General features: G+C 38.6%; 1 protein-coding gene across 3 annotated transcripts in view; it reads right to left on the reverse strand.

Annotated features, from left to right (window-relative positions):
• FYB1 (FYN binding protein 1) overlaps positions 1–27282 on the reverse strand; it is a 212381-nt gene extending 185099 nt beyond the window's left edge. For 2 of the 3 annotated variants that reach the window (XM_069096198.1, XM_069096195.1), the window contains exon 1: positions 13186–13337. In XM_069096198.1, the coding sequence (XP_068952299.1) occupies positions 13186–13254 (69 nt within the window). In that variant the 5' untranslated portion in view covers positions 13255–13337. Of the gene's footprint in view, positions 1–13185; positions 13338–27194 lie in introns of those variants that run through there. The other variant, XM_069096197.1, reaches the window with a different exon arrangement.
• Positions 27283–27672: the final 390 nt, after the last annotated feature.

A 27672-nucleotide genomic window follows, 5' to 3' on the forward strand; every position in this document is an offset into this window, starting at 1 on the left:
CCCCCCCCGAGTAATAGAGAAGTTGGGAAGAGTTGAGGCTTTTGTGTGAAAGATAATGAGTTCAATTTTGGACAGGTTAATGATGGAGTACTGGCCCAAGCTAAGACCTTCACCCCTTACCCCCAAAGAATTTGGGTACCATTTGTTTGAGGGGGGAATGACAGGGTATTGGCCCTGGAATCTCTCTTGACTTTCCCACAAAGTCAATCCTCTGTTGTTCCACCCATCCCAGTAATTTTCTCAACAGGCTTTTCATTGTGGCCTACACCCAATCTCCCAATTCTCTGTTAACTCCAACCTAGCCCAGCCCTTCATTATCTGTTACCTCTGCATGACCCCTGGCCACTTCCCTCCCTTGATTGCATCTAGACCCCTTTCTTCCTAGGCAACAAGGTCCTTTTCCTGGAGTACCTGGCCCTTTCAGGTCCTTCTCTGCTACCTCCCAGTCACCCCAGACTACTGGGCCACTCCTAGATCCTTCTCTGCTCCCAGTCTTCTGTATAAAAGATCCATCTTGCCTCTATTAAAGTGTTCAGATCTGAGGTTAGCCAGTGGCTCAGACTCAATCTGTCCAGCTTGTCACAGTTCATGTAAGTCTTTCCAGTTTTTTTCTGAAATCTGCCTGCTTATCATCTCTTATAGCACTACAGTATTCCATTATATTCGTATGTTCAGCCATTTCCCAATTGATGGGGAATTCCCCCAATTTCCAATTCTTTGTCACCACAAAAAGAACTACTATAAATATTTTTGTACCTGTGGGTCCTTTTGCCTTTTTGTTATGATCTCTTTGGGATGCAGACCTAGTAGTGGTATTGCTGGGTCAAAGGGCATGCACAGTTTTATAGCCCTTTGTACATAGTTCCAAATTGTTCTCCATAGTGGTTAGCTCAGTTTGCAGTTCCATTAACAGTGCAGAGTGTCCCAATTTTCTCACATCTTCTCCAACATTTATCATTTTCATTTTTTGTCATATCTCAGAGTTGTTTTAATTTGCATTTCTCTAATCAATAGTGATTTGGAGCATTTTCATATGACTCTAGATAGCTTTGATTTCTTCATCTGAAAACTCTCAATTCATATACTTTGACCACTTATTATTTGGGGAATGACTTACATTCTTATAAATTTGACTCAGTTCTGTATATATTTGAGAGATAGGCCTTTCTCAGAAACATTTTCTGTAAAAATTATTTCTCATCTTTCTGTTTTCCTTCTAATCTTGGTTGTGTTGGTTTTATACATGTAAAAACTTTTTAATGTAATCAAAATTATTCATTTTGCATTTTATAATGTTCTCTATTTCTTGTTCGGTCATAAGTTCTCCTCTCCATAGATCTGACAAGTAAACTACTCCTTGCTCTCCTAATTTGCTTCTGACATCACTCTTTATGTCTAATTCCTGAATCCATTTTGACCTTATCTTGGTAATATGGTGTGAGATGTTGGTCTATACATAGTTTCTACCATACTATTTTCCAGTTTTACCAGCAGGTTTTTGTCAAATAGTGAGTTCTTAAGCCAGAAGTTGGAGTTTCTGAGTTTATCAAATAGTAGATTACTATAATCATTTACAATTGTGTCTTGTGTACCTAGTCTTTTCCACTGATCCACCACTCTATTTCTTAGCCAGTACCAAATAGTTTTGATGATTGCTACTTTGAAAGACTCATTTCTGAAGGAAGACTTCAATTGTGTTTCATTTTTTATCCCAGTGTTAACATTAATACTTTGGTAACTTTTCAACTTTTTAGCTTGATTTTCATTGCTGGATAGAGAGCTGGGCTCAATCAGAAAGACCTGGAGTCAAGAAGACCTGGGTTCTAATCCCAGGTTAACCCTTTGGCATTTACTAGGTATATGAGCCTCAGCAAGTCCCTCTGCCTCTGGCACTCACTGACTAAATGATCCTGGCTAGGCAAGTCACTTAACCTCTATGCATCTCATTCAACTTCCTTGGATACCTCCTAAGTTATAGACATCTTGAAGTACCTGCATTAACTAATGCCATTTTCATTTTTCCATTTATATCCAGCGTCAAGGAATCTTTAAAAGAGAAGTATAGTTAATCATTAAATTGGAAAAAAACAGTGCTTGCATCAAGTGGTAAGTATGTGATATGATCATGGGTCATTCAGTCAGTCACGACATGGTATAATGGAAAGAGCCCTGGTCCTTGGTGTCAGAGAAGCTGTGGTGAAATCTTGCCTCTCATATTCACTGCATGTATAGCCAGAGCAAATCACTGAACCCCTCCAGGCCTCAGTCTCCTAATCTGTCAAGAGAGAGAGTTGGACTAGATAGCTTCTGAGTGAGACAGCTCCATTAGCTATATTCCAGCCCTCATTCTATGATCTAAGGAAACTACTTATCAGTCTGTTTGTAAAGATGAAAAGATGCAGAGGAAATGGAAGACGTGGATCCCATCTTTGAGGGGCTTATAACTAGTTGGGGAGATGAAAGATACATGCCTGGAAGGACAAATGGATGATTCAGAGCACAGGTTATTATGAAAAGAAAAAGAAATATACCATTTGTCTCGATACTAGATGTTTTGTACACTACTGTTGAAGGTATGAGTTCATCGTCAGCTAATAAACTTTTGCTAAGCACCTACTGTGCTCTAGCCACTGTGCTAAGTACTAAGGATACAAGGCAGTCCCTTGGTATAAAGGAGAGGGGTGGGGGAAGAACAAAGATCTGAAGCAAGTCTGGAAGGTGGTACAAAGACCACGACTAATACTGGAGGGTTCCCACTTGCTGTTCTTTTTGCCCAAAGGCATAGGAATCAGAGCTGGTAACTTCTGATTAGAGTTCCTTTCAGTAGGCACAAGGCAAAGAGGCTGGGAAATGCTTCCACTCTTGGTAGAAGGATGATGATGATGATGATAATTAACGCTTATATAGTGCTTTCTATGTGCTGGGCACTGCACTAGGCACATGATTATTATCTCATTTGATTCTCCCAACAACCCTGGGAAGCAGGTGTTATTATTACCCCCATTTTACAGATGAAGAAACTGAGGCAAATAGAGGCAAAGTGACTTTCTGAGGATCACACAGCTACTAAGTATCTGAGTCTGGATTTGGAACTCTGGTCTCTCTGCCCCAGTGCTCTATTGACTGTGTCACCTGATTGCCTAGTATGATAGAAATCTGGTCTCTCTGTGCCTTTATGTATTCTTTCATAAAATGTCATGCAAACCCTCCATCAGGAATGTAAGCACAAAAGTTAAGCTGTCATTTTTTCAAAAAGATAGATATGGGGGTGGCTAGGTGGCACAGTGAATAGAGCACTGGCCCTGGAGTCAGGAGGACCTGAGTGCAAATCTGGCCTCAGACACTTAACACAAAACTAGCTGTGTGACCTTGGGCAAGTCACTTGGGTAACCCCAATTGCCCTCCAAAAAGAAAAAAAAAGATAGATATGAAATAGATGTAAATGTTCATCACTTATCATTTATCAACCTCTGACATACACGTAAAATTACATATGGTATTTTGCCAAATAAGACACTCCGTCCCCTGACAGTGATCATATTCACTGGCTATCCCCCATGCTCGGGATGCTCTCCCTCCTCATCTCCATCTCCTGGCCAACTAAAATCCCACCTTCTACAAGAAACCTTTCCTGGTTCCCCTTGCTTCTAGTGCCTTTTCTCTGTAAATTATTTCTCATTGATCCTATATTAAGATTTTCAGTACATGACTGTGCATGTTGTTTCCCCTGTAAGATTCTAAAAGCTTCTTCAGAGCAGGGATTGTCTGCTTTCCTTTTGTCCCCAGACTTTAGTACAGTGCTTGGTACATAGAAGATATTTAATTAATGTTTACTAACTGACTGAATACATAGAGATGTAGTTCTTTTATTTCTATGAGGGTTTTCAAGACAAAGAGGAAAATCATGTTGAACAAATGAATTGGAATTGAGAAGTCATCTGGTCCCTGCTCTTTACTTTCTATTGGTAGCAAGATGGGTTTGATTCTCTACCTTTTACTTCCCTTCCTCCCCTTCCCCACCCCCATGACAGGCCTGTGATTTTACTGACATAGGGAATGTCTTGTATAGAAACTCTCCCCACTAATGGTGATCAGCAACTCCTCTCTGAGAAACAGTTTTTAAAGAATTACCTAGGGCATGGTGAAGTTGGGAACCTGACCATAGCTACACGGCTACAGAATGTATCAGCGGTAGGACTTGAATCTGGACTCCAGAAATGACCTTCTATCTGCTGCCTATTAGCAAACACACACACACACACACACACACACACACACACACACACACATAGATCCTGAGAGCATAGGAGGCAGTTGGGGAGGCCAGATTTGAACTTAGTTCCTCCTGACTCCAGGGCCAGTGTTCTATCTACTGCACTACCTAGCTGCCCTCTATTAGGGGATGTCCTATCACCTCTCAAGCTCAACAAGTTCAAAATAAGATTCATCTTTTCCCTAAACTGTGCTCCAACCTCATCTCCTTTATTCTTTCTGTTGAGAGTACCACTATCCTAACAGTCACCCAGGTTTTCAACCATAGCCTTATCCTTCACTCTTACATCCAACCATTTAGCAAGTTTTGTCCATGTTGTCTCCATAATGTATTTTGCAAATGTTCTTTTCTTAATTTAGTTAATGCATAAGTTAAAAATGTTCTGATTATCAGAAAAAAAAGTAAAATTGATTTTTTTCACTTTATTTTTTCTTATAACACTGTAGTCTTTGACAAAAGAAAATGATTCTCTATCCTCAGTTAAGAGTAGGATTTCTTAACCTATTTTTGTGATGGAATGATGAACAGATTGATGTTAGAAAAACATGAAAAGATTTGCATGAAACAATGCAGAATAAAGCAAGTAGAACCAAGCGAATGCTGTCTATGGTAGCAGCACTATTGTTCAAAGAGTAACTGTGAATAACAAAGCTATTCTGAGCAACATGAATATTCAAATCAACTATGAAGGACTTATAAAGGAAAGTGCTATCTACCTCTTGAGAAAAAAAAACTGATATATGGAAGTATGACTTGTTTTTATAAAGAATTAAGGTGGTTGAATTGATTATATAAAATTTAAAAACAATAACAATTCCTTTAGGATCTAAGACAACTCCAAAGGACTCATGATGGAAAATGCTATCTACATCCAGAGAAAGAACTTTGGGGTCTGAATGAGGATGGAAGCATACTATTTGCTCTCCCTTTCTTTTGTTTCTTCTTTCTTTCCTCCCATTAGTTCTAATTCTTCTTTACATCATGATTAATGTGAAAATATATTTAATATGAATGCATAAGTAGAGCCTATATCAGATTCACATTGTCTTGGGGAGGGGGAAAATTTAAAACTCAATATCTTTTGGAAGTGAATGTTGAAAACTAAAAATAGCCGTGCATCCAGAATAAAAGAGGAAAGAAAAAAAAATGAGAGGGGAATAAAAGCTTTTTCATCAAACACTTCAAGTAAAAGTCTGACATCTAAGATTTCTCAGGAAATGAAACAAAGTTTTATCAGAGTTAATAAGCTGTATAAGTGACAATTGTTTAAAGGAGAAGAAAAGACGGTTCCTGAAAAACCTATCAATAATCATATGAAAATCTGTTCAAAATTCCTAATGACAAAAGCAATGCAATTCTGAGATTCCCCTTGACTAATGCTCTGGTCAATTTAACAGGTCACAAAATTCAAAGCTGATATTTCTTGTGGAAAAATAAGAATACTCTTTACACAGCTGGAGGGGCTACAAGACAATCTTGCCTTTTGGAGTACAATATGGAAATACATAATAAGAGTTACAAGTATGGACACATCCCAGTGGAACCAATAATAAGACTATAGTCCAAGGTGGTTATTTACAGAAAAAGAAAAAAATATTTTGATTAAAAAAAATTCTTAGAAGCAGGGGGGGCCAGGTGGCTCAGTGAGTAAGAGCACCAGCTCCAGTGTCGGGATGACCTGGAGATCGAATCCCGGGCTCAGATACTCAGCACCACACCCAGAAATAACTGGCCATGTAACCTTGAGCAAGTTACTTAACCCCAATTGCTTAGGGGTGGCCAGGTGGCTCAGCGAGTAAGAGCACCAGCTCCAGTGTTGGGATGACCTGGGGATCAAATCTGGGCTCAGATACTCAGCATTACACCCAGAGATAACTAGCCGTGTAACCTTGAGCAAGTTACTTAACCCTGATTGTTTTTAAAAAAAAATTCTTAGAAGCATTCTTTGTAAAAAACAAACAAGCAAGCAAACAAACAAACCCAGTCAGAGGAAGGATGGAAACCTGAGCATACTAGATGTTCATCGACTGGGGAATGGATGAACAAAGTATATTATGTGACTTCAATGTGATATTTTTGTGTTATAAAAACAATGACTAAAAAATTCAAAGATATAGGGGAAGACTTAATATGAAAGGATGAGAAGTGAGGAGAAGATAAAACCAAAGGAGCAATATCCAGTGATGGAAATCATGTAAAGATAATGATTCTCAAAACACTCACATGTTCTGATTGTAGCAATTTAGATATTCTCTCCAATGAGGTAGACTGTACCTTATCCATATCTACTCATCCTATGTGACTCTTGGCCATATCCTCTCCTAAGTTTATGATAGAAGGTCCACCTAATGAGCTAGAGACTTTTTTTCCTTTTTCCTGACATCATGAGGATACCAGTGGAGCAGTCAGCCCTTCCACCTGTCACCATTCACCCTCCTCCTATTAGCAGCCCATCTTCTCTTTCTATCATACATTCCCTTAATGACATATTTTACTCTTGTTCTTCGAAGTTCCTTCTTGGTTGTTGCAGCTAGCTCACACCCACTGTGCCTCTCTCTTCATGAGTCATTCATAATTGATCATCACATAATGTGGTTGATACTGTGTACAATGTTTTCCTAGTTCTGCTTACTTCATTCAGTATTGGTTTATGTAAGTCCTTCCAGGTTTTTCAGACATCTGCCATATAGCACAGCTTGTTCAGTCATTCCCCAATTGATGGGCATCCCCTCAATTTCCAATATTTTGCCACCTGATTCAACCATTCTGAAGAACATTTTGGAACTATGCCCAAAGGGCAATCAAACTGCATACTTTTTGATCCAGCAATACTACTACTAGGTTTGTATCCCAAAAAGATCATAAAAAAGGCAAAAGGACTTCCATGTGCAAATGTATTTATAGTAGTCCTCTTCATGGTGGTAAAATATTGGAAACTGAGGGAATGCACATCAATTAGGCAATGGCTGAACAAGTTGTGGTAAATGAATGTAATGGAATACTATTGTGCAATAATAAATGATGAGCAGGCAGATTTCAGAAAAACCTGGAAAGACTTGTACAAACTGATGCAAAGTGAAATGAGCACAACCAAGAAAACATTGTGCACAGTATCAGTAGCATTGTATGATCAACTATGAATGACTTAGTTCTTATCAGCAACATAGATCCAAGATAATTACAAAGGACTTATGATGGAAAATGCTATCCACATCCAGATAAAGAATTGATGAACTCTGAGTGCAGATCAAAGCATACTTTTTTCACTTCCAGTTTTTTGTGTTTTTATTCCTTTTGGTCTGTTTCTTCTTTCACAACTGTGACTAATAGGGAAATAGGTTTTACATGATTGCAAATATATATCCTGTATCAAATTACTTACCATTTTAGGAAGAGAGGAGGGGAGGAAAGGAGAAAAGTTTGAAACTCAAAATTTTGTAAAAATAAATGCTAAAAATCATCTTGACATATAATTGGGAAAAATAAAATGTTATTTAAAAAAACTGGGTCTTTGTTTCCTGAAAAAGCTTGGGATTATTAAAGGAGTTTTTCAATTTCTTGAAAGCAACCCATTCCACTACCCTCCTGTTTAATTCTGGGATCAGCTTATTATTTGTCCTTTCCAGTCCAGTCATACATATTGCCAAACAAAATCTATAGGTTATTCATCCATATCATTATGCCATAATTGAGACCATAGACACTACTCATCCATTTGGTCTTTCCTGTGTGGATGGTCAGTTCAAATTTTTTTGATTGATTTTAGATCATTTCCAAGTAGCTCTGAAATTTTTCAGGGCTTGAAGCAATCCCACATCATCCATAAACTGAAACATCTCCAGAACTTCCCCATCTATAAGAAATCTCTATTCAACTCAGACTCTGGGCTGCTAGATGTTTTCTTCACAATGATGAACACATTTGGCAAGCATTCATGTACCTGTTTTATGCTTCACCTTATGTTTATGAGCAGCAGACTATTGAACAGGATTACTTTACTTATAACTTTCAAGGAATCTTGAATAATTTTCATGAATAGAAGATTTAAAAAATGGGGGGGGAGGAGGGAAGGCAGGGAAATTGAGGTTAAGTGACTTGCCCAAGGTCACACAGCTATTAAGTGTGTCAAGTGTTTGACCCAGATTTGAACTCAGGTCCTCTTGACTCTAGGGCCAGTGCTCTATTCACTGCTCCACCTAGTCAACCCAGATTAAAATATTTTTAAGAGAGCATTTAAGGCAGTGTTTTTCTCTACTGCATCACATGCTTTTGCGTCATTAACAAACAATAATCACAATGGGATTTTGTGTTCTGTATATCTATTAGTAGATTGTGAAAAGGTAAAAATGTGTTCCATTAGAGAATGGCACATGTAGGAATTGAGTCACCAGATGAAAGGATGGTGTGACAGTGGGGGACCCTTCATTTCACTGCCACTCACTACCCATCTGGAATCATGGGCGATTCTCTTCTCCCTTACCGTTTTTGCCAATTTTTCTAAACCTTCTCTATTCTTCCTTTCTTTGGATATTGATCCCTAATCCTCAACTCTCAAATGAAGGAAGCCAGAATCCCTGCTTCATCCAAACCTGAAGAACCATTCCCCCTTTTCTCTGGTATTTAGTTGGACTCCTCTAGGCACCTAGCCCTGTGGAGCAGAAAAAGTTACTTTTAATTCTTGGATGAATAGGGAGTCCTATTTCAGTCCTACTGGTGATGGAGGACCCCTAGGCCTTATCATCTGCCCTATCACAGTGTCCTAAAGTCTTCTAAAACTTAGCATCTGCCCAGGTGCTATGTATTCCACATCTATGGGCATTGCCAACTAATCTGCCAACAAAGCTACAGCCTTGGGACTTACTGGCCTTTCCATTTGCCCTGATACTGAAATTTCTTTTTTTTATGTTGTTTCCCCCATTTAGAATGTAAGCACTCAAGATTGGGGACAGTCTCACTTTTCTGTTTGTATCCACAGAATTTAGCACAGTACTTGACACATAAAAGCTTAATAAATGCTTTTTTTCATCCATTCATTAACCTCTTTCATATATTTTGTGAATTGATCCCTCAATGGCCTCACAAATATATATCCTTCATCAAGGACCTATTTACACTTTGCCTAATCCAGCTGCATTTCCAATTTTTGTTCTCTTTAGTGCCATCTCTATTTTCTCTATAAGCACAGCTGGAACAGTGATACTAGAGTCCAAGAGGGGTGGCTCTCCTGCCTTGAGGATGAAAACAGTTGGCTATAACAATCTTTGCAAATCTTTTTCATTTTTCTTCTATCTTACTTCCATTTTCATCCTTCAATGCCCTTAGTATGCCTTTGCTTTTAGATTACTCCTCCTCCTCCTACTTGATTATTGGATCTCTTAGCAAACTTTCTTTAAACTGTTTTTATTCTCTACTGCTTCTCAGCATTATGAAGTGAGACAGTCCATAACACTTCATAATCTTTCTTTGTGATATTTTCTAATGAGTTTATATTGAAAACTAGTATTCCCTTTGGTTATCATCTCTCTTGGAAAGCATGTCAAGTGTTTACTGACTAAGGTTCTTTTTGGATAGTTTGGTCTCTTTGTCATGCTAACGTATTTACCCGTTAATTTTCTGTATGAAGCTATTATGATCAGTGTGGATATGATTTCCATTATCTTTTTATTATATTACATTATATTATATTATATATTATATTATATTATATATTATATTACCTGCTTTTCATTATTATTTGCTCATTGAAATATTCCAGGATTGAAATGCTTTCATTATGATATATGTTTTCTCCTAGCTTTTTACTAATTCTGATCTTTGCTTTGATATTTTAGTGATCTGGCTGTGCAAAAAGCTCATCTAGACAGGAATGATTGCTACGTCAAACTCAAGTCTTTTCTGATTTTTTTAAAAATATGAATTTCATTTTTATTATGTGTAATGGTGTTCACCATGGTCATCATCTACCAATTCTTTTCTCAAGGAAAGTATTCTTAATAATAGCCGCAATAAATTCACACTTTACAGATAGTAAAGATCAAAATGGATCAGCAAAATAAGGATAACATGTTTCCTACTATATTAGTATCTACATACTCATCTTTTGAAAGGGGATTAGCAATCAATAAATAATGGAAGTCATAGACACATGTACAATCATTTATATAATCTTGGTTTTATGTATTTTTTCATTGATTTCAACTTGCAAGTTTTTTTCTCATTTTCTTTTCTTGTGCTGCTATTTACATATTAGAATGCTTTAATTCTCAAAGGATGGACAAATAAAATTTGTTTTTAAAATAAAGAAAAAGAGAAAAAAGAGTGTTCAATTTTCAAAAGTGGAAAAAGCATTGAATCTTAAAACCCTACCCTAATGAGTTTGATTTCTATTCTGAGAATTCTTATGGTTTCTCCAGGAACCTTTTATGGTGTCTACAAATTCAAAACATTTTTCATAATATTTAAATTTCCTGTGGTACATATCAACAGATATAACCCATATAAACAACTGCTCTTTGGGAGAATGGGATTTCTCAATGATTTTTAAGAGTGTAAAGTGGTCCTGAGACCAAAAATTTTGAGAACCACTGCACTAGAATAATAGGCTAAATTTATTAAGATGAAACTGAATGGAGATAAATTTTAAGTCCTACACTTAGGTTAAAGAAAAAAAGAATTGCATAAATACAGGATAAAGGAAGCACAATTAGACAACATTTCATGAGAAAATGATCTGAGGGGCTTAGTGAACTCTAAATACAAAAGGAGTAAGTAATGTGATTATGGTAGCTAAAAATGTGATGGAATCTTAGGTTACATTAATACAGATACAGTGATGAAAGATGAAAGAGATGATGGTTCTGCTTATTTGGAACTTTAGGTTTAGTCTTGGATGGTATATTTTGAAGACATAGACAGACTGGAATAAGTCTTTAAGAAGGCAGCCAGAATGGGGAAGGGACTGAAGACTGTTTAGCTAAGGCAGCTTGGTGGATAGAGTAGATAGAGCTCTGGGTCTGGAGGCAGAAAGACCTGAGTTCAAATCAAGTCTCAGACACTTACTCTGTGACACTGGGCAAGACACAATCTCTGTTTGCCTCAGTTTCCTTAGCTATAAAATGGGGCTGTTGTGAGAAGCAAATGAGATATTATTTGCAAAGCACTTAGCACAATATCTGGCACATAATTAATACACTCTAAATAAACACTTCCTCACTTCCCTTCCATTCAATACCAAGGTTATTTGAAGGAACTAGGACTATTTCCCTGGATAAGAGAAGATTTGGGGAGATCTTGGGGGATGTGACTGATCTCTTCTAGTGTTTGAAGGAGTGTAAGCTAGAAAAAAGATTAGACTTGCTCTTTTTGATCTCAGTAGAGATTTAGGAGAGGTCTGGAGGTTTCAGAGAATCAGATTTAGGTTTGATATAGTGAAAAACTTTCTGATGGAGACATCTAAAAGGAGGAAGAACTGCCTTAAGAAGCAGTGAATTCACCCTAAGTGGAGAATTCCAGGTAGATGTCATCGGTTAGGGACATTATAGAGAGGATTTCTATAGATTGGACTAGGTTACCTCTGCAGTCCCTTTCATCTCTGAGATTCTGTAAGTGTATATAGGTATGTTTCATTTCCTCAATGAAATTGTAAACATCTTGAAGGCAGAGATGATCATATTTTTAAATATCATAAGTGAGGGACATTTGATGCTCAGTTAAGGTCTACCCAAAGGTAATGTACATTTCTTATACTTCCCTCTATACCCCATAGTATCTAGTATGTAGTAGGCATGCAAGAAATATTTGCCAAATGCTTGATTACTTTTTTTTAAATGTCATTTGAACTCCTTTCACAATCCTCAAAATCCCCTCTGATATTGTCTCACTGAGCCACCCCACCCCAGCCCACATATCTCTGGCTGTCTAGAACCCCAGAAGGTAAGTAAGAAACCCCACAGGCACATAGTAGGCTTTTAATAAAGGTTTATTGATTGACTGATTATGTGGTCCTGGACCCACTGTCCTATCCTGTCCTGGTTCAAATTCTGACTTGAAGTATGTGCCCCACACTGGGTTAGTCACCATATGATTTCACAGAAACAGAATATCAGAGCTGGAAGCCCCTTAGGGATCAAATAGTCCCTTTCTCTCATTTCACAGATGATGCAACCAAGGCTCCGAAGAAGGCTGGTAACTTGTGCAAGGTTATCTATCTAGTCAGGGTCACAAGCTGGACTGAAAGTCAGACCTTGCCAGGATGCTTTGCTTTACTGTCTTTCGAATCGCCACCTCTTACCCTCCCATTTCTTTCCCAGACTCAGAGAGAGCCAAAGGCACACAAATATCCTGCTTTTCACATAAGGTCTTCCTGAAGTTACATGTTTTTATCAAGTTCCTTTTGACAAAATGCCATTTTATATTATTCTGTTAAGTTGCTAGGGACTCTGGAAACAGAGTAATACAGAAAAGACACTAAACAAATGCAAAGTAGTTTTGTGTTTAGCTCACTCCCAACTAGGTGAGGTGCATTCCAGGCAGTTTTAAATTAACTTTAAGGAATCCTACAGGGGCAGGGTAGCTGGGTTATTTACCCCTAAGGAACTGATTTTTCTCTTTCTTTGGACAAACCATATGGAGATCAACCAACCCAAAGAACAGAGTAAACACAGTCTTCTTAGGGATGAAAGGGTAAATAGGACCATTTAGCAGGAGTCCTTTGGTGCTTCCCAGTTTTTTCATATAAATTATTAAATTACATGGAAGGATTTCCAGGTGGGAAACCGAATAATGAAGAGAGTGGAGAAGCAGTGGGGAGCAGAGACATGCTGGGTACAGAGTTCACTCAGCAGGGCAGCTGATAGGAAAACGCCTAATACCAGTCACTCTTAATACTCATACTTTCCCAGGTACCCCCCTACCTTTTTCCTGGCCCTGCTTTTCAAGTTCAATTCTCTGTTAGGGTCAGCTGTGTCCTGGCTCACTCTCATGTCTTCCTCTCTTTATCCCCTATGGAGAACTGAAACTGTCAGAACTGAGCATGCTCAGTCAACATAGGTAGCCTTTGCTTGCAGAGCAGAGTAGAAACAACTGCACCCTTTATAGTCTTTTCATTGTTTGTTTATATTAGAGATCTCAGAAGGAGAAGTTGGAAACTTCCCCTCTTCTTCCCCCTATTTCTTTACATGAGTGAGTAAGACCTATTCAAATAGTGTGAGTCTTAGAAATATGTTACTGGGGCAGCCACTTACGGTTGGCTTTCATGTATATACATGGACAGTTCCTGAAATGCAGCATTGTCTTATGCATAGCCCTGGCTTCATGGGCTAAGATAAGTGTCTTTGGGAAGAATGTATGACTTTGATAAACTAAGTAGGTCAAATTAACTTCCTAGCTCTGGGACTTTGGGCAGGTCATTTAACCCTTCACTGAGCCTTAGTTTTCTAATTGGCAAACTGGGACTGATACCTCTGGCTCCTACCTACCTTGCAACGCTGTTATGAGAATCAGAGCTAATAAATATATGTGAAGAACTTGCTTTGCAAAACACTATTTAAATATCACCTATTTTATTGACCACCAACTCCCCTTACAAGCACAGAGACTCAAAAGGCTCAGAACACGTCTACAGGCTAAAGAAAACAAGTAGACCTCATATGAAAGCCATTAGAAAATAATGTTACCTCAAGTATTCCTAATCCCAGGCTTGGAACTCTACTCACTATGCTACCTAGTTGCTTCTAATGAGCTACCATGCCTTTGCCCCTGTTTAGTTGTTTATTTGGAAGCCTGCAGCATCACACTTCCATCTTCAGCTAGCTGTAAAGAATATTCTTTAATAAATTTCCCTTGAATACATAATTCTTTTATATGAGTTTACTTTTCCCTTCCCTAGTAGGGACTGTCACATAATCATTTGGAGAGATATTGACCACTGAATTGAAGCAACTGAAATGAGTAGGATAAACTGATCAAATCTAGTCTACATTTCCTTTTTTTTCCCCCGAGGGCAATTGGGGTTAAGTGACTCACCCAAGGTCACACAGCTAGTTTTTGTGTTGTGTCTGAGTCTGGATTTGAACTCAGGTTCTCCTGACTCCAAGACCTGTGCTCTATTCACTGTGCCACCTAGCCACCCTTCCTCTACATTTTCAAACTCCTTGAACTTAGGGAACCCTCATTCCAAGTACTTCAGTGAATAGCACTAATTTATCTCTCCTGTCCAATTGTCTGCTAAGTCTTATCGATTTTTCCTCCACAATAAATCTCCTATCTGTCCCCTTCTTCCTTCTCATAGAGTTGCCACCCAAATTCATACCTTATCATTACTCCTGGATTGTTACAATAGCCTTCTTTTGGAACTTCCTGTCTCCATTCTTGACCCTCTTCAATCCATCTTTCACATAGGAGCCAAATTGATATTTCTAAAGGTCAAATCTGATCCAGTAGGATAAAATCACTTTCCTAATTTGAATGAAAGAAACTCATAAAATTTGAACTTTCTGCCTCTGGAAACAAAACCTGATTTCAAGAAATTGGTGGGTAACCTAGAATTATGGAAGCCTAGCAGTATAAACTTGGCATGCATACTAGGAGGGGAAGATACCTCTTCTGTAAACTATACCCTAGTATCGGGGTATATTGGAACCAACTCAGGGTCTGATTGTTAAATTTTTAGCATGAACATTTATGCATCAGAAATCAGCAATTCTACAAGTCAAGGCTAGATTATTTGTTTTGTTTATGTCTACACTTTAAAAAATGGCAGAGAAAATGCTAATAATGCAGCTTAAAATTAAAAGCATGTAAGGCATACGTTCCCTTTGGAGAGCTGGTTAGTAAACATTTACCAGAATGTATCTGTTTCATATCTTAAAAGAGTTAATACAGTAATTTTCTGATCTCCACAAATTCCTGACAAAATTTTATGACAACTTCTCTAGGGGATGGTTTCTGAATCCATGAAAAGCTGCAGGGAGTATGAGGACTGCAGTCAGAAGGAACATCAGAAACCATCATGTCCAACCCTTACCTAAAGCATGAATCTTATCTATAATACTCCCAACAAATGGCCATCTAACCTCTCCTTGAAGGATTCCAATGACGGAGAACTCATTTAGAGTTCTCCAGATGGAGAATATCTCTTTTCTTCTTCTAAATATGTCTAGTACTTCTGATGAGCAAAAGTCTATCTCCCTGAGATTTTATCCAAATGGTCCCAGTTTTTGCCCACTGTTGCCAAGCAGAATGTTTAATTTTTTACTATATGATAGCCCTTCAAATATTTGAAGACAGTTATTGTGTCCTTTTCTTTTTTGAGGCAATTGGAATAAAGTGACTTGCCTAAGGTCACACAGCTAATGTGTCTGAGACTGAATTTGAACTCAGATCCTCCTGACTCTAGGGCTAGTGCTCTCTCCACTGTGTCATCTAACTGCTCCTATCATATTTTACTAAGTCTCTACATCATGTAAATCTCCATTTCCTTCAACCAATCCTCACGTGGCATGATTTTCTGACCCCTCCATGTATCAGTTGTTCTCTAGTTTACCAATGTTTCCTTTAAAATGTTATATCCAGAACTCAACGTAATATTCCAAATACATTACCACCAGCACAGAGTACAGTGAAGCCTTCACCTCTCTCATTCTGAATATTATGCAAAACGCAACCAGGACATACATCAGTATCTTTGTCCCCTGCCTTATCACAAGGCTGACTCATATCAAGCTTGCAATACACTAAAATACTTAGGTGTTTTGTTTTCCCCACAGGAAATACATTGTAGCCATGTCTCTATAATCCTGTACTCACGCAGTGCCAATCACGTGATTCTCCTGAACCTAACATTTTATCTCTCATACCTTACTGGCTTCAATTCACTGTTACAGCCTGGCAAGGGCATCTGAGCTCTTGATTTATTTTTTTCCTCCAGTGTATTACTTATGCATTTGGCCCAACTTTGTACCGTTCACAAATTTGGTAAGCATACTTTACTTCTATGCCTTCATCCCAATCACTGACATAGATTAAATGGAATAAGGCCGGGGCTGGAGCTCTGAAACACTTAGCTCTCATCACCACTAGTCTGTGCCTTTCTGTTCCTATCTCTTCCTCCCTCTGGTCAATTGATTGCTACAGGGCTTGGGTAAAATGTGTGTCAACAACAATGTCTTTTATGAGATGGAAAAGCACCAGGCCTAACCTACTGCCTGCCTTGTCACTGCCTCCCTCCAGCCTTACAATCTGCTGTCTCTGTTTCCTGCAGTCCTATGCTCTCATACTGCTATAATCTGAGAACCCCCTGGACAGATCTTGCCACCCACACCACTGATGTGCCCTTGGGGGCTATCTATTGAAACTGCAGACAAATGTTCTTTTATGTGTTCTCTCCCCCAGTTAGAGAGCAAGCTCCTTGAGAGCAGGGTCTATCTCAATTTTTCTATTTGTATCTGCAACTCTTAGCACAGTGTTCAGCACATAGTAAGCTCTCAATAAATGCTTTCCATCCATGTATTTATTTTATCTACTTGAGACTGCCTTGTAGGTTGACATGGATATGTTAATCAGCATTCTTTTGGTCACCCAGTGCTGAACACACTTAAATTAATAATAACAACTGATACTTACAAAGTACTAAGCATTTTATAATTATTATCTTATTTGATCCTCACAACAACTCTGGGAGGTAAGTACTATTCTTATCCCTATTTTACAGATGGAGAAACTGGGGTAGAAAAAAGTTAAATGGTTTGCCCAAGATTACACAGCTAATGTCAAGGGCTGAATTTGAATTCAGGTCTCCTAGATTCCAGACTCTTTGTTCCATCCACTGCTCCACCTAGTTGCTACTTAGACCTATGATCTAGTCTACCTCTTCTCTCCATTTTGATCACAGAGATGTCATTAGGGACTTTGTCAAATGGATTATTAAAATCCAGATATACCACATCCATAACCTTTTAATATTTACTAGCCTGGGAAAACAAGAAAATGAGATTAGTCTGTGATGGCTTTATTCTTTTTTTTTTTTTAATTTGCTTTTTGGAGGCGGGAAGGCAGGACAATTGGGGTTAAGTGACTTGCCCAAGCTTACATGGCTATTAAGTGTTAAGTGTCTGGATTCAGACTGGATTCAGATTCAAATCCAGGATTTGAACTCAGGTCCTCCTGACTCCAGGGCCCGTGCTCTATTCACTGTGCCACCTACCCACCCCTGGCTTTATTCCATGCTGGCTCATCTTCAGAAGTAATGTGGGGTAATGAAAAAATTATATCTATTTTTGGGGGGGTTAGAATTCCTGGAGTCAAATATCAATTCTGCTTCTTATGACCTTGTGAAAGTGACTTTTACCTTTTTGTGCCTTAGTTTCTTCATCTGAAGAAGTGGATCTAAGTGATCTTCTTTCCATCTCTAAATCCTATGATAATTACTTACCTTTCTAAGGGCTCACAATCTATGTATGCCTTTTGATAATATGCTATTTAACTTTACCTGGAATTTATGGAGGTAAAAAGTAAGTTTAATGTATTAATTTTTTTTAGAATAGTAGGGCATAATAAGATTTATTTGAATTGATTCAAAGTGAAGTAATCAGAAGCAGAAAAACAATATGCATGATGACTACAACAATATTAATAGAAGAGGAAAAAAGCTAAATTAAATGTAATTTAATTATACTGATCAAGCTGTCCCTGAAAATAAGAGCAGGCATCCAGTGGGTACAGGGAATAGAGCACCAGGCCTGAAGTCAGGAAAACTCATCTTCCTGAGTTCAAATCCAGCATCAGACATTACTAAGCTATGTGACCCAGGGCAAGTCACCTAACCCTGTTTACTGCAGTTTCTCATCTGTAAAATGAACTGGAGAAGGAAATGGCAAACCACTCCAGTATCTTTGCCAAGAAAATCCCAAATAGTGTCATGAGTCAGACATGACTGAAATGACTAAACAAGAATACGAGTACAAAACGCCCCCTTTTCTTTGCAGATGTGGGGATCTCTGGGTATGGAATATGATATAAATAAATTGTCAAGACTTGATTGATATGTTGGTTAGTTTTGATAAATTGATTTTTTCCCCTTTCCTTTTTATTCTTTGTTACAAGGAATCTAAGCAGGAAGATGATGGTGACAGAAAACCAATGATGTGCTGGTAAAAATTTAAACACAGAAAAAAAAATCTATGCATGGCACACCTTAAGTTTAATCTGTATTATTAATATTTTTCTCCATCACTTTCTTAAGTCTAAAAATCAACAAAACAACAAGTAAGTCCTGATTTTTATCCTTTGCTGATTTCTGAAGTGTAAACATGCAGACTGAAAATTTAACAATGGTCTCTCAGGAGGTAGTAATACCCCACTCCAGCACACTGTGTAAAACAAAACATATCAAGAAAAAAACTTTAAAGGAGATTAGGGCATAGCTTAGTTTAATGGTTGAAGCCTCTTCTATGCTTAACATGTGTGCCAAGTTTAATAATACCTGATCTGCCCAAAAAGCAGGTGATTGGCCAGGCTATTCATGTGGGGTTTCCTCTAAGGCTATGACTGAATCTGGCATGCAAGATTTTGGGGCTACACTTTGGTTCCTGCTTTTCAAATTGCTTATTTGCTGATTCTTGCCCTTTGTACCTCACCTAATCAGCTTTCAAATCTTCTCCTTGCCTCGACTTGGCCTCTAGAACCACATTTTTGGGAAAAGGTAGTATTTTCAAGACTGAGTCATAGCATTAGCTATGAATTACCCAATGGATACAGAACACCCCAGCCTGACTCAGCAACCACTAAACCATTTCCAAAACTGAGTTTAACACCTCACTGCCTTATTCTATGATAGGACCTTCAGAGCTGAATTGCCTCCAACACAGCTTACTTAATACTAGAGAAGAAATTATCAGTTAGCAGAAACTGAACTACTAAGTTAGAATTTTGAGATGCAACTTGTTAGCGAACTGAAAGGCCAGTATGATTGCTTTCTAAACCATTTCCACTCTATTGTAAATCATAAGGGGGTGGCAGTAGGGTCCCAACCTGTGAATTTAGAGAATTCCTAGATGAATAAACTCCCTCTACCAGTGCAAGTTGGCACCTTCTATGCAACCTATAGTCTTTTTTTTTTTTGCCTTTTAGAGGGCAATTGGGGTTAAGAAACTTGCCCAAGGTTACACAGCTAGTACTTTTGTGTGGGTGTTAAGTGTCTCAGGCTAGAACCGAACTCGGGTCCTCCCAACTCCAGGGCCGGAGCTTTACTCACTGCACCACCTAGCCACCCCCAACCTATAGTCTTTTAAAAATTATTATTTTTAAATTTTATTTTATTTTCAATTTCTAGTACAAAACAAGCATTTCCATAACACAGTACAATAAAATGATTGCACATAATGATTGTAACCTATAGTATTAGATATTTAACTAGAACACTAAGATTCTGTGCCTTGTCGAAGGTCACAATATCAGGATATGCCAGAGGAAGGACTGTAACTTAGTTCTTTTTCACTTTTAGGCTGGTTTTCTATTCACTTTTGTATAATAACCCTTTGTTGTAACTTATAACACTGAAAAATATATTTATGTTGACTTCAAGCAATTATCATTGTCTTAGTAATATAATATAGGACCTGGCATCAAGGAGATTTAGGTTCCAGTGCCACATCTAAGACACAAATAGCTTAAACCCTCTGAACTAGAGGCAATCCTCTAGTATTTTTCATGTTAGACAGGTTCAGTTTGGAGCCCCATGCCTGTGAAATCACGGGATGGATTCTGCCAAGAAGACATTTATGATTGCAGTATTACTTATTGGGCAATGTATTTTTCTTAAAGTACAAATTTTGGAGTAGGTGTCTCTTTGTAGCTTCTGACTTATATAAATTTGAATAACTAATGACAGAAATATTACTGAAGAAACCACTCAAAGAAACACTGCTATGGGTAAAGTGATTATCACACTTGGTAATTCTCAGGTAGAGTTCTGCAAGTGAGTTTCATGAGTTATCAAGAAAGCATTTCCTTTTCATTTTTCTTTGTAAGTGCTAAAGCATCAATTCAGATTATTTCCTTTTACTAATGGTTTGCCTGTGAGTGAAAACTAGGAGGAAACTTGAAAACAAAGGCATTAGTGGTTTACTACTCCTTCGAAGGCATTGGTGGTTTATTTTAAAGGTCCTCAAAGAAGTCTTTAGTCTCTCCTGTTTCCCTTGCCAGCCAATGCTGCTACAGTCAAAAAGACAAAGCTGTGTAAAACAAACAAACATTTATTAAGCAACTACTGTGTGCCAGGCACTGTGCTAAGCACAGGATACTTTTTTTGTTTAAAAGGCAAAAGACAGTCTCTACTCTCAAAGAGTTCCCTGTCTAATAGGGAAATGATGTGCAAATAACTACATACAAACAAGATATAGACAGGATAAATTGGAGATAATCAAAAGAAGAACACTTAGGGGATCAGGAAAGCCTTCCTGTAGAAAATGGGATTTTAGCCATTCCCCAATTAATGGGCATCTCCCTCAGTTTCCAGTTCTTGGCCACCATCAATTGGGAAATGGCTGAACAAGCTGTGGCATGTGAATGTATTAGAATACTATTGTGCTATAAGAAATGATGAACAGGCAGACTTCAGAAAAACCTGAAAAGACCTATATGAACTGATGCGGAGTAAAGTGAGCAGAACCAGGATAACACTGTACACAGTAATAGCCACATTGTGTGATGACTGACTTTGATAGACTTACCTCTTCTCAGCAATGCAAGGATCTAAGACAATTCCAAAAGCCTTATGATAGAAAATGCTGTCCACATCCAGAGAAAGAATTATGGGGTCTTGATACAGAATGAAGCATACTATTTGCTCTCCTTTTTGTTGTTGTTTCTTTTTTCTTGTGGTTCCTCCCACTAGTTCTAATTCTTCCTTACAGCATGACTAATGTGAAACTATGTTTCATATGAATGTATATGTAGAGCCTATATCAGATTGCTGGACATCTTGGGGAGGGAGGAGGTGAAGGAGGAAGGGGGAGACCATTTAAAACTCAAAATCTTATGGAAGGGAATATTGGAAACTAAAAATAAATTAATTTTTTAAAATAGGATTTTAGTTAGGAATTTATCCTTCAAGTCAAGGAAGGCAAGAAGTAGAAATGAGGAAAGAAGAACATTATAGGCATGAGGAGGGCTAGTGAAAATTCCTGGAACCTGGGCTAGGTACTGGGGACACAAAGAAAGAAATCAAACAGCCCCTATCTGCTAGGGAGTTTAAAATTCTATGGAGGGTAGGGGAAGGGAGAAACAGCATGTATACATAGGAATAAATGCAAAATCCTTGCAAAGTAATTTCCAGGGGAAATGCACAGTCTAATATGAAAGGCATTTTGTTAATAATATAGCAGTTGTTGCATAACGTAAATTGGAATAGTAGTAAAAAATGGGATAGGAACACTTGGAAGGATGACTTGAATCACTGAGTGTCATGGGCTAAGTCAGTGGAGAGGAGAGGCTTCCACTTTTCAGAAGAACAGAGTTCACAGGAACAAAGTCAGCCTTGATTTGATTATCAGCCTCTGTGTAAGAGGAAGAGAGAACTCAGGAAAACAGGATCCTATTGTCTACGCTCTGCCTAACCTAAGCTATTTACTATTCTCCTAAGCTTGTAATGTGCCTTTCAGCTCCCCAATCTTCTGTTGTTGAAATCCTACCCATATTGCAGGGCCCAGGAGCCACTTCTTTCGTGAAGGCTTTCCAGGAAGATTCTGCCTAGGTAAAAACTGTATCTCATTTGGAAATCTGCAATTAAATCCCTCCTTCCCCTAACTTAATATACTCTACTAACTCCCTATTACTTATTTGCTGCGTCAAATATAAAAAATATATAAAACATTTAAAGCCCTTTACATCCTGTCCCCAAACCACTTTCCAAATCTCACACTTTACTTCTCTCCATATATTCTGCCATATAGTGACATTGGCTTTCTTGACCCTCTTCACACACAGCATTCTCCCAACCCTATGCCTTTTCCTTGGCTGTCCCCCGTGTTCTCTCTTCTCACCTTGGCCTCCTTGATTCACTTGCTTTTTTCAAGACTTAATTCAAATCCAACCTTCTGTAGTAGGCCCTTTTCCATTCTTCCCCTCTCCAGCTTTCCCTCTGAGATTGCCTTCCATTTATACAGCATATATGTTGTACGCACATAGTTTTTTGCATGCTATCTCTTCCACTAAAATGTGAGTTCCTTGAAGACAAAGAACCTTTACCTTCAGCAGGAGGGCATCTCTAGTGTTTAGCAGACTGCTTACACATAATAAGAACTTAATAAATGGTCATTGACTGACTGGCTTTACTACCTTTTAAATTTTCCCTACTAAATTGTAAGTTCCATGAGGGCAGAGGTTCATTCAATTTCCCCAAGCTCAGTTACACACAGAGACAGGGACTGGACCTTTGATTTCACTACTATAGGAAACTTAGGTGAGGAAAATCCCTTTATTAATGCTTGCCATCACCTTCTCTTCAATTTATAATCTCAGAGACTTGTCTAGAGTTGAGGTGTCAAACACTTATGAATCCCACAACACTTTCAAGTATGACTTAAACCAGACTAAAATTTAATTAGGAAATATTTAACAAAATAAATAAAAATACAATAAACCATACATGATATTACATTTTACAAGTAATTCAAAATGCAGCTCACAGGGATCCTTATATGTGGCTCACTGGCCCCAATTTCTAGTTGAGTTTGAAATTACTGAAAGGCTAAGTGACTTTCCTAGAGTCACATAGACAATATGTATCAGAGGTGTGCAAAACTAGCTATCTATACATATGCTAGCTACACTATACATTTTATTTCATTAGAGAAACTCATCAATACATATTCAAGTTTTTCCAGTATGTTAATTATTTCTGCTGCTAGGCCACAAATTATAGCGTCTGCTTCCTTTTAAATTTTTCTCTCAAGATTCTAATTTCCCTCGTGAAGTCTTTGGAGACATCCTGCTGTAGTTTCATGATGTCTTGAGATTCTGTAGTGTTTTGCATTTCATCAGGAATTGGTTCAATTTCCATTGCTTTGTAATATTTATTTAGAGCTATTTATTATTTTTTAGATGTCTTGATACTAATTTTCTCTTCTAGTTTCAAATATCTTTTTATTGATTTAGTTTCTTGTAACCTAGGTTTTTAATTGAATCCAGTCTTCCTAAGATCTTTGACAGGTTCAGCCTTTTCCCCCTTATACTTCCTTGTCATTCCTTTTCTGACTCCTTGCCCTTTGATGGTTGCTTGGGGCTGCACCTTAAAGTTGTCTAGATCTCCTCCCATTTTGTGGAATTTAGTTTTCATTAGCTTCAGTCTATGTTCCAAGTACCTTCTGAAAGGAGGGTGGTAGATGACATAGGACTAGCCTCAGCTGGATTCTAGTTCCTTTTCCTTCGGACATAGTGCAACCATAAATGCTGGCTGCTTGTCCCAATTCCCTTCATTCTTTAGTTCTTAGGCTGGGATGAGTCAATGTGCTGCTTTTTTTAGGCTGAGGGAAGGATGAACAAGACATTTTCAGCAGAGCTTCTGTTGCCTTGGGATTTCCTAATTTAGAGGGCTAACTCATGCAAAAGGGAAGTAGTCATCTATTCCTCCTATACTTTCCCTTCTTCCATAGAGAGCGGGGCAGAGTTAAGGTCCTCTGCTTGTTGTAACAAGACACTGGAAATGTCTCTTTGCCTATTTACATGGACTACTGTCCTGCACTTTACCTTCTCAGGAAGGTACTTGGGGCCTTGAGAGGTAAGTGATTTGCCCAGCATCACACAGATGATTAGTGTCAGAGGTGAGTCTGGAAACCAGACCTTGTTAACACTGATGCCAGTGATGTCCATTAGGCTACATTGCCTCTGGGGAATTACATTAGGGGAAAGCCCTATGTAAATAAAGCCTGTGGCAGAAAGGAAATATCTGAGTGGATCCCAAAGCTCAAGCCAGTGGGTGAGTTTGTATATGCTGTCAGAGTATGGAGGTTGGTGGGGGAGTGGTGCACGAGTGCATTTAGAGATTGATTAGTAGTTTCCACTGTTCATTCATAAGACTATTACCCTATTGGGCTTCTTGATTTCTTGTCCTGTGGAAACATTTAACTTTCATGTTAATTTTTTTTTTGAGGGATTTTTGAAAGTTAGTAAGAATTGGGAAAAATGGGGCAGCTAGGTGGCACAGTGAATAATGCACTGATCCTGGAGTCAGCAGGACTGGAGTTCAAATCTGCTCTCAGACATTTGAACTTACTAGTTGTATGATCCTGGGCAAATCACTTAACCTTAATTACCTTGCCTTCCCCCCTCTAAAAAAAAAAAAGAAAAGAATTGGAGAAAATGCCTGGCCCCCATCTCATTGTTCGCCCGCTCCTCACAACCTCACAACAGCAGACACTAAATGTTTATTGTATTTAATTGTGTTTTCCTATCGCAGCCCTTTTTCCTCAACTCGAGCTTCTAATGGAAAGTGCTGAAGCTTATCATACAACATTATACTTCCTGTCTGTATGATTCTCCTTGTTACTATTTTGGGCAAATGTTTGTGGGGGGTAGATGAGGAGAACATAAAATAAAAAAGTTTTGATCTTCACCACATTTGGAGTTTTCCTGGTATACCATGCCTTTATGAATTATATCATAGAATTCTGGGAACAAGGAGGGAGAAAGAGGATAAGAAGGAAAACCCTTTTTAAGGAAGCTGTATTTAGTTACATGGTATAAACACATGTGTATGTAAGCCCCTTGAGGTCAAGGATTGTTTAATTTTGTCTTTATATCTGTAGTGCCTTGGGAATAGCAGGTATTTAATCTTAATAAGTGCTTGTTGATTGATATGCACCTATCATATGTACATTGACATCAAAGGCTCACAGATTAAGGGCTAGAAATGACCTCACAGTCCAGCAAGTACAACTCCTACTTCTTACAGAGGAGGAAACAAAGACCTAGGTAGGTTGTGACTTGCTCAAGGTCCAGAGATATTAAGTCAAACACAGAATATTAACCCAGATGCTTTTTCCATTGTACCACTGCCTTCCTAAAAAAAGTTTCATATGTTATAAGCATATTGAAAATGTTTGACTATAATGATTAATGATATACAACATATATGAGCTTAAATGTGAAACATTAAATTAAGCTTCTAGTTCCCTGCAGTTCTCTTTTTTCTTTCCCCTAATGTAATTCCCCAGAGGCAATGTAGCCTAATGGACACCACTGGCATCAGTGTTAACAAGGTCTGGTTTCCAGACTCACCTCTGATACTAATCATCTGTGTGATCCTGGGCAAATCACTTACTACTCAAGGCCCCAAGTACCTTCCTGAGAGAGTAAAGTGGAGGACAGTAATCCATGTAAATAGGTAGAGAGACATTTCCTTCCCAGGAAATCCTTTTCCACACCAAGGAAATCACAGGTCCTAGTAAAAAGCCCCAGAGCTCATACAACTGATCCCTTGTTCTCAATTTCTTCACTTTCTTCTGCCCTTGAAAATATGTCACTGATTAAGCTCCAACTGTTCTTTAAGAAAGAGGATCCAAATGCCCAATTTGGAAACACAAGGGCAGGATGAATGTGCAGTCCTGGATTTATAAAGACCTGGGGTGACTTCAAGAATGGCTCTTCTCTCCGTCTCCTCTTGGCTGTCTCAGACCCCTGTCCAAGACCTCCTAATGAATACTTTCCAAATTCCAGCAGGTTGAGCATACTTGGCCCCTGCACTCCCTACAACATACACAATGCACTCTTGCTGCCTTTCACCTTCTCACTAGAGCACCTTACCACCCTTTAATATTTATGTTGGCAACTGAATTTGTACTCTCACTAGGCTCTCCAAGAACACTGCGAGAGTGCCCCCCCTCCTCCATCTTGCCTCATCAAAACCATGCAAGGCTGTAGGTTAGTCCTGCTTGGCCTTCATGGGGCCCTGGTGGAAGCACTATAAACCCCCCCACCTCCAGTATTACTAGTCCTGGATGTCCCTCTCACCATCAGGCCAGTCAATCAAGGGGAGCAAAGCTGGAAGAGGAGGCATCTCAGCCTCTGGCTTTGGAAGGGGTAGGGTTGCTGATGGATAGGAAAGGGAGATTCTCTTCTAGAGAATAAGTGGAACTACGATGGGGAAGATGCATTTGTGATGTTCATCTTGAGACTCAGACGCTTGCTGGCCAAGTGACCCTGAGTTAAGTCACTTAGCCTGTTTATGCCTCCATTTTCTCATCTGTAAGATGGGATGGCTTGGACTCATTATCCTATAAGGTCTCTTTTAGCTCTAAATCTATGTTCATTCAATCCTAACTTTGTTTCCATTGGAGGAAAATTGTCTTCTGGGTTCCTAATTGGCGACATCTCAGGACCCAGCTAATTCACAAATTGGAGATGATCTGTTTTGCCCACAACTGTCTTTGTTACTTCTTCTTTTCCCCTTAAAATCCAATAAGACAGAAGGGCTTCTGCTACTGGTACCCTTTTAGCCTGAGGCACATCACAAAAGTCATCTTTCGATGTGTACCAAGGCTCTCACATGAGGAAGAGTAACAAAGGTTGTAACTCCCTGGAAGGAGTATAACCTTTCCTCCATCTTAAGGTCTCTTTACTGAGCCAAGCCCAAAACTTTCTCCAAGAATCAAACAAAACTTGCTCTTTTGATTTTTAAAAAAGCCTATTCCTTCCTCCAAATTCCAAAAGCCAGAATCAGCAGGGGGAAAAAAAGGAACTTTTTGAAGTCACAATGTTGCCTTTGAAGGCTGCTGAGTCAGCATGTTTTCAAAAAAGGCAGGATGACCAGAAGAATGGGACGTGATCTATAAAAGCAGCCTTTCCTGTCTGCCTACACTGCACCTTGAGAGGATCCCTGTTAGTCATAGAAATCATGGAGATTAATAAAGATTCAAACAAAACTCACCATGGTTTTTCTGAGTCCCCAAGTCTGCCGTGCAGTATGCCAATGATGCTGTGACTTGGACAGTGAATGTGCAAGTTAACCCCAGGGCAGGCACTTCCTTTTTCTTTCTTCTTCTTTTTTTAATTGTGTGGTCTCCCGCACCCTTTTACACATAGATATGTAGTTTGTTGTTTGCATATTATCTCCAGTGAACACGTAATTTGTGAGACCAAGAAGTAGGGTTATCTGGTTAGCAGCAAAGGAATGTGTGAATAGTAAATACATGCCCTTAAAACAAAAATAATAATTCACATTTATGTAGTAACTTATGGCTTATAAAGAGTTTTTCTCGCAACGCTCCTGTAAGGATAGAGATGGATAGAGAGAGAGACAAAGTGACAGAGACAAACACAGGGAGACAGAAGAGACAGAGACAGAAACAGAGAGGCAGAGAGCACTTTACATATGTATACTATCTCATTTAATTCTTGTGAGGTAG

The sequence above is a fragment of the Petaurus breviceps genome, unplaced genomic scaffold (assembly GCF_028583685.1).
Source record: "Petaurus breviceps papuanus isolate PSGF00001 unplaced genomic scaffold, PetGlider_PUasm1.0 229, whole genome shotgun sequence".
Lineage (NCBI taxonomy): Eukaryota > Metazoa > Chordata > Mammalia > Diprotodontia > Petauridae > Petaurus > Petaurus breviceps.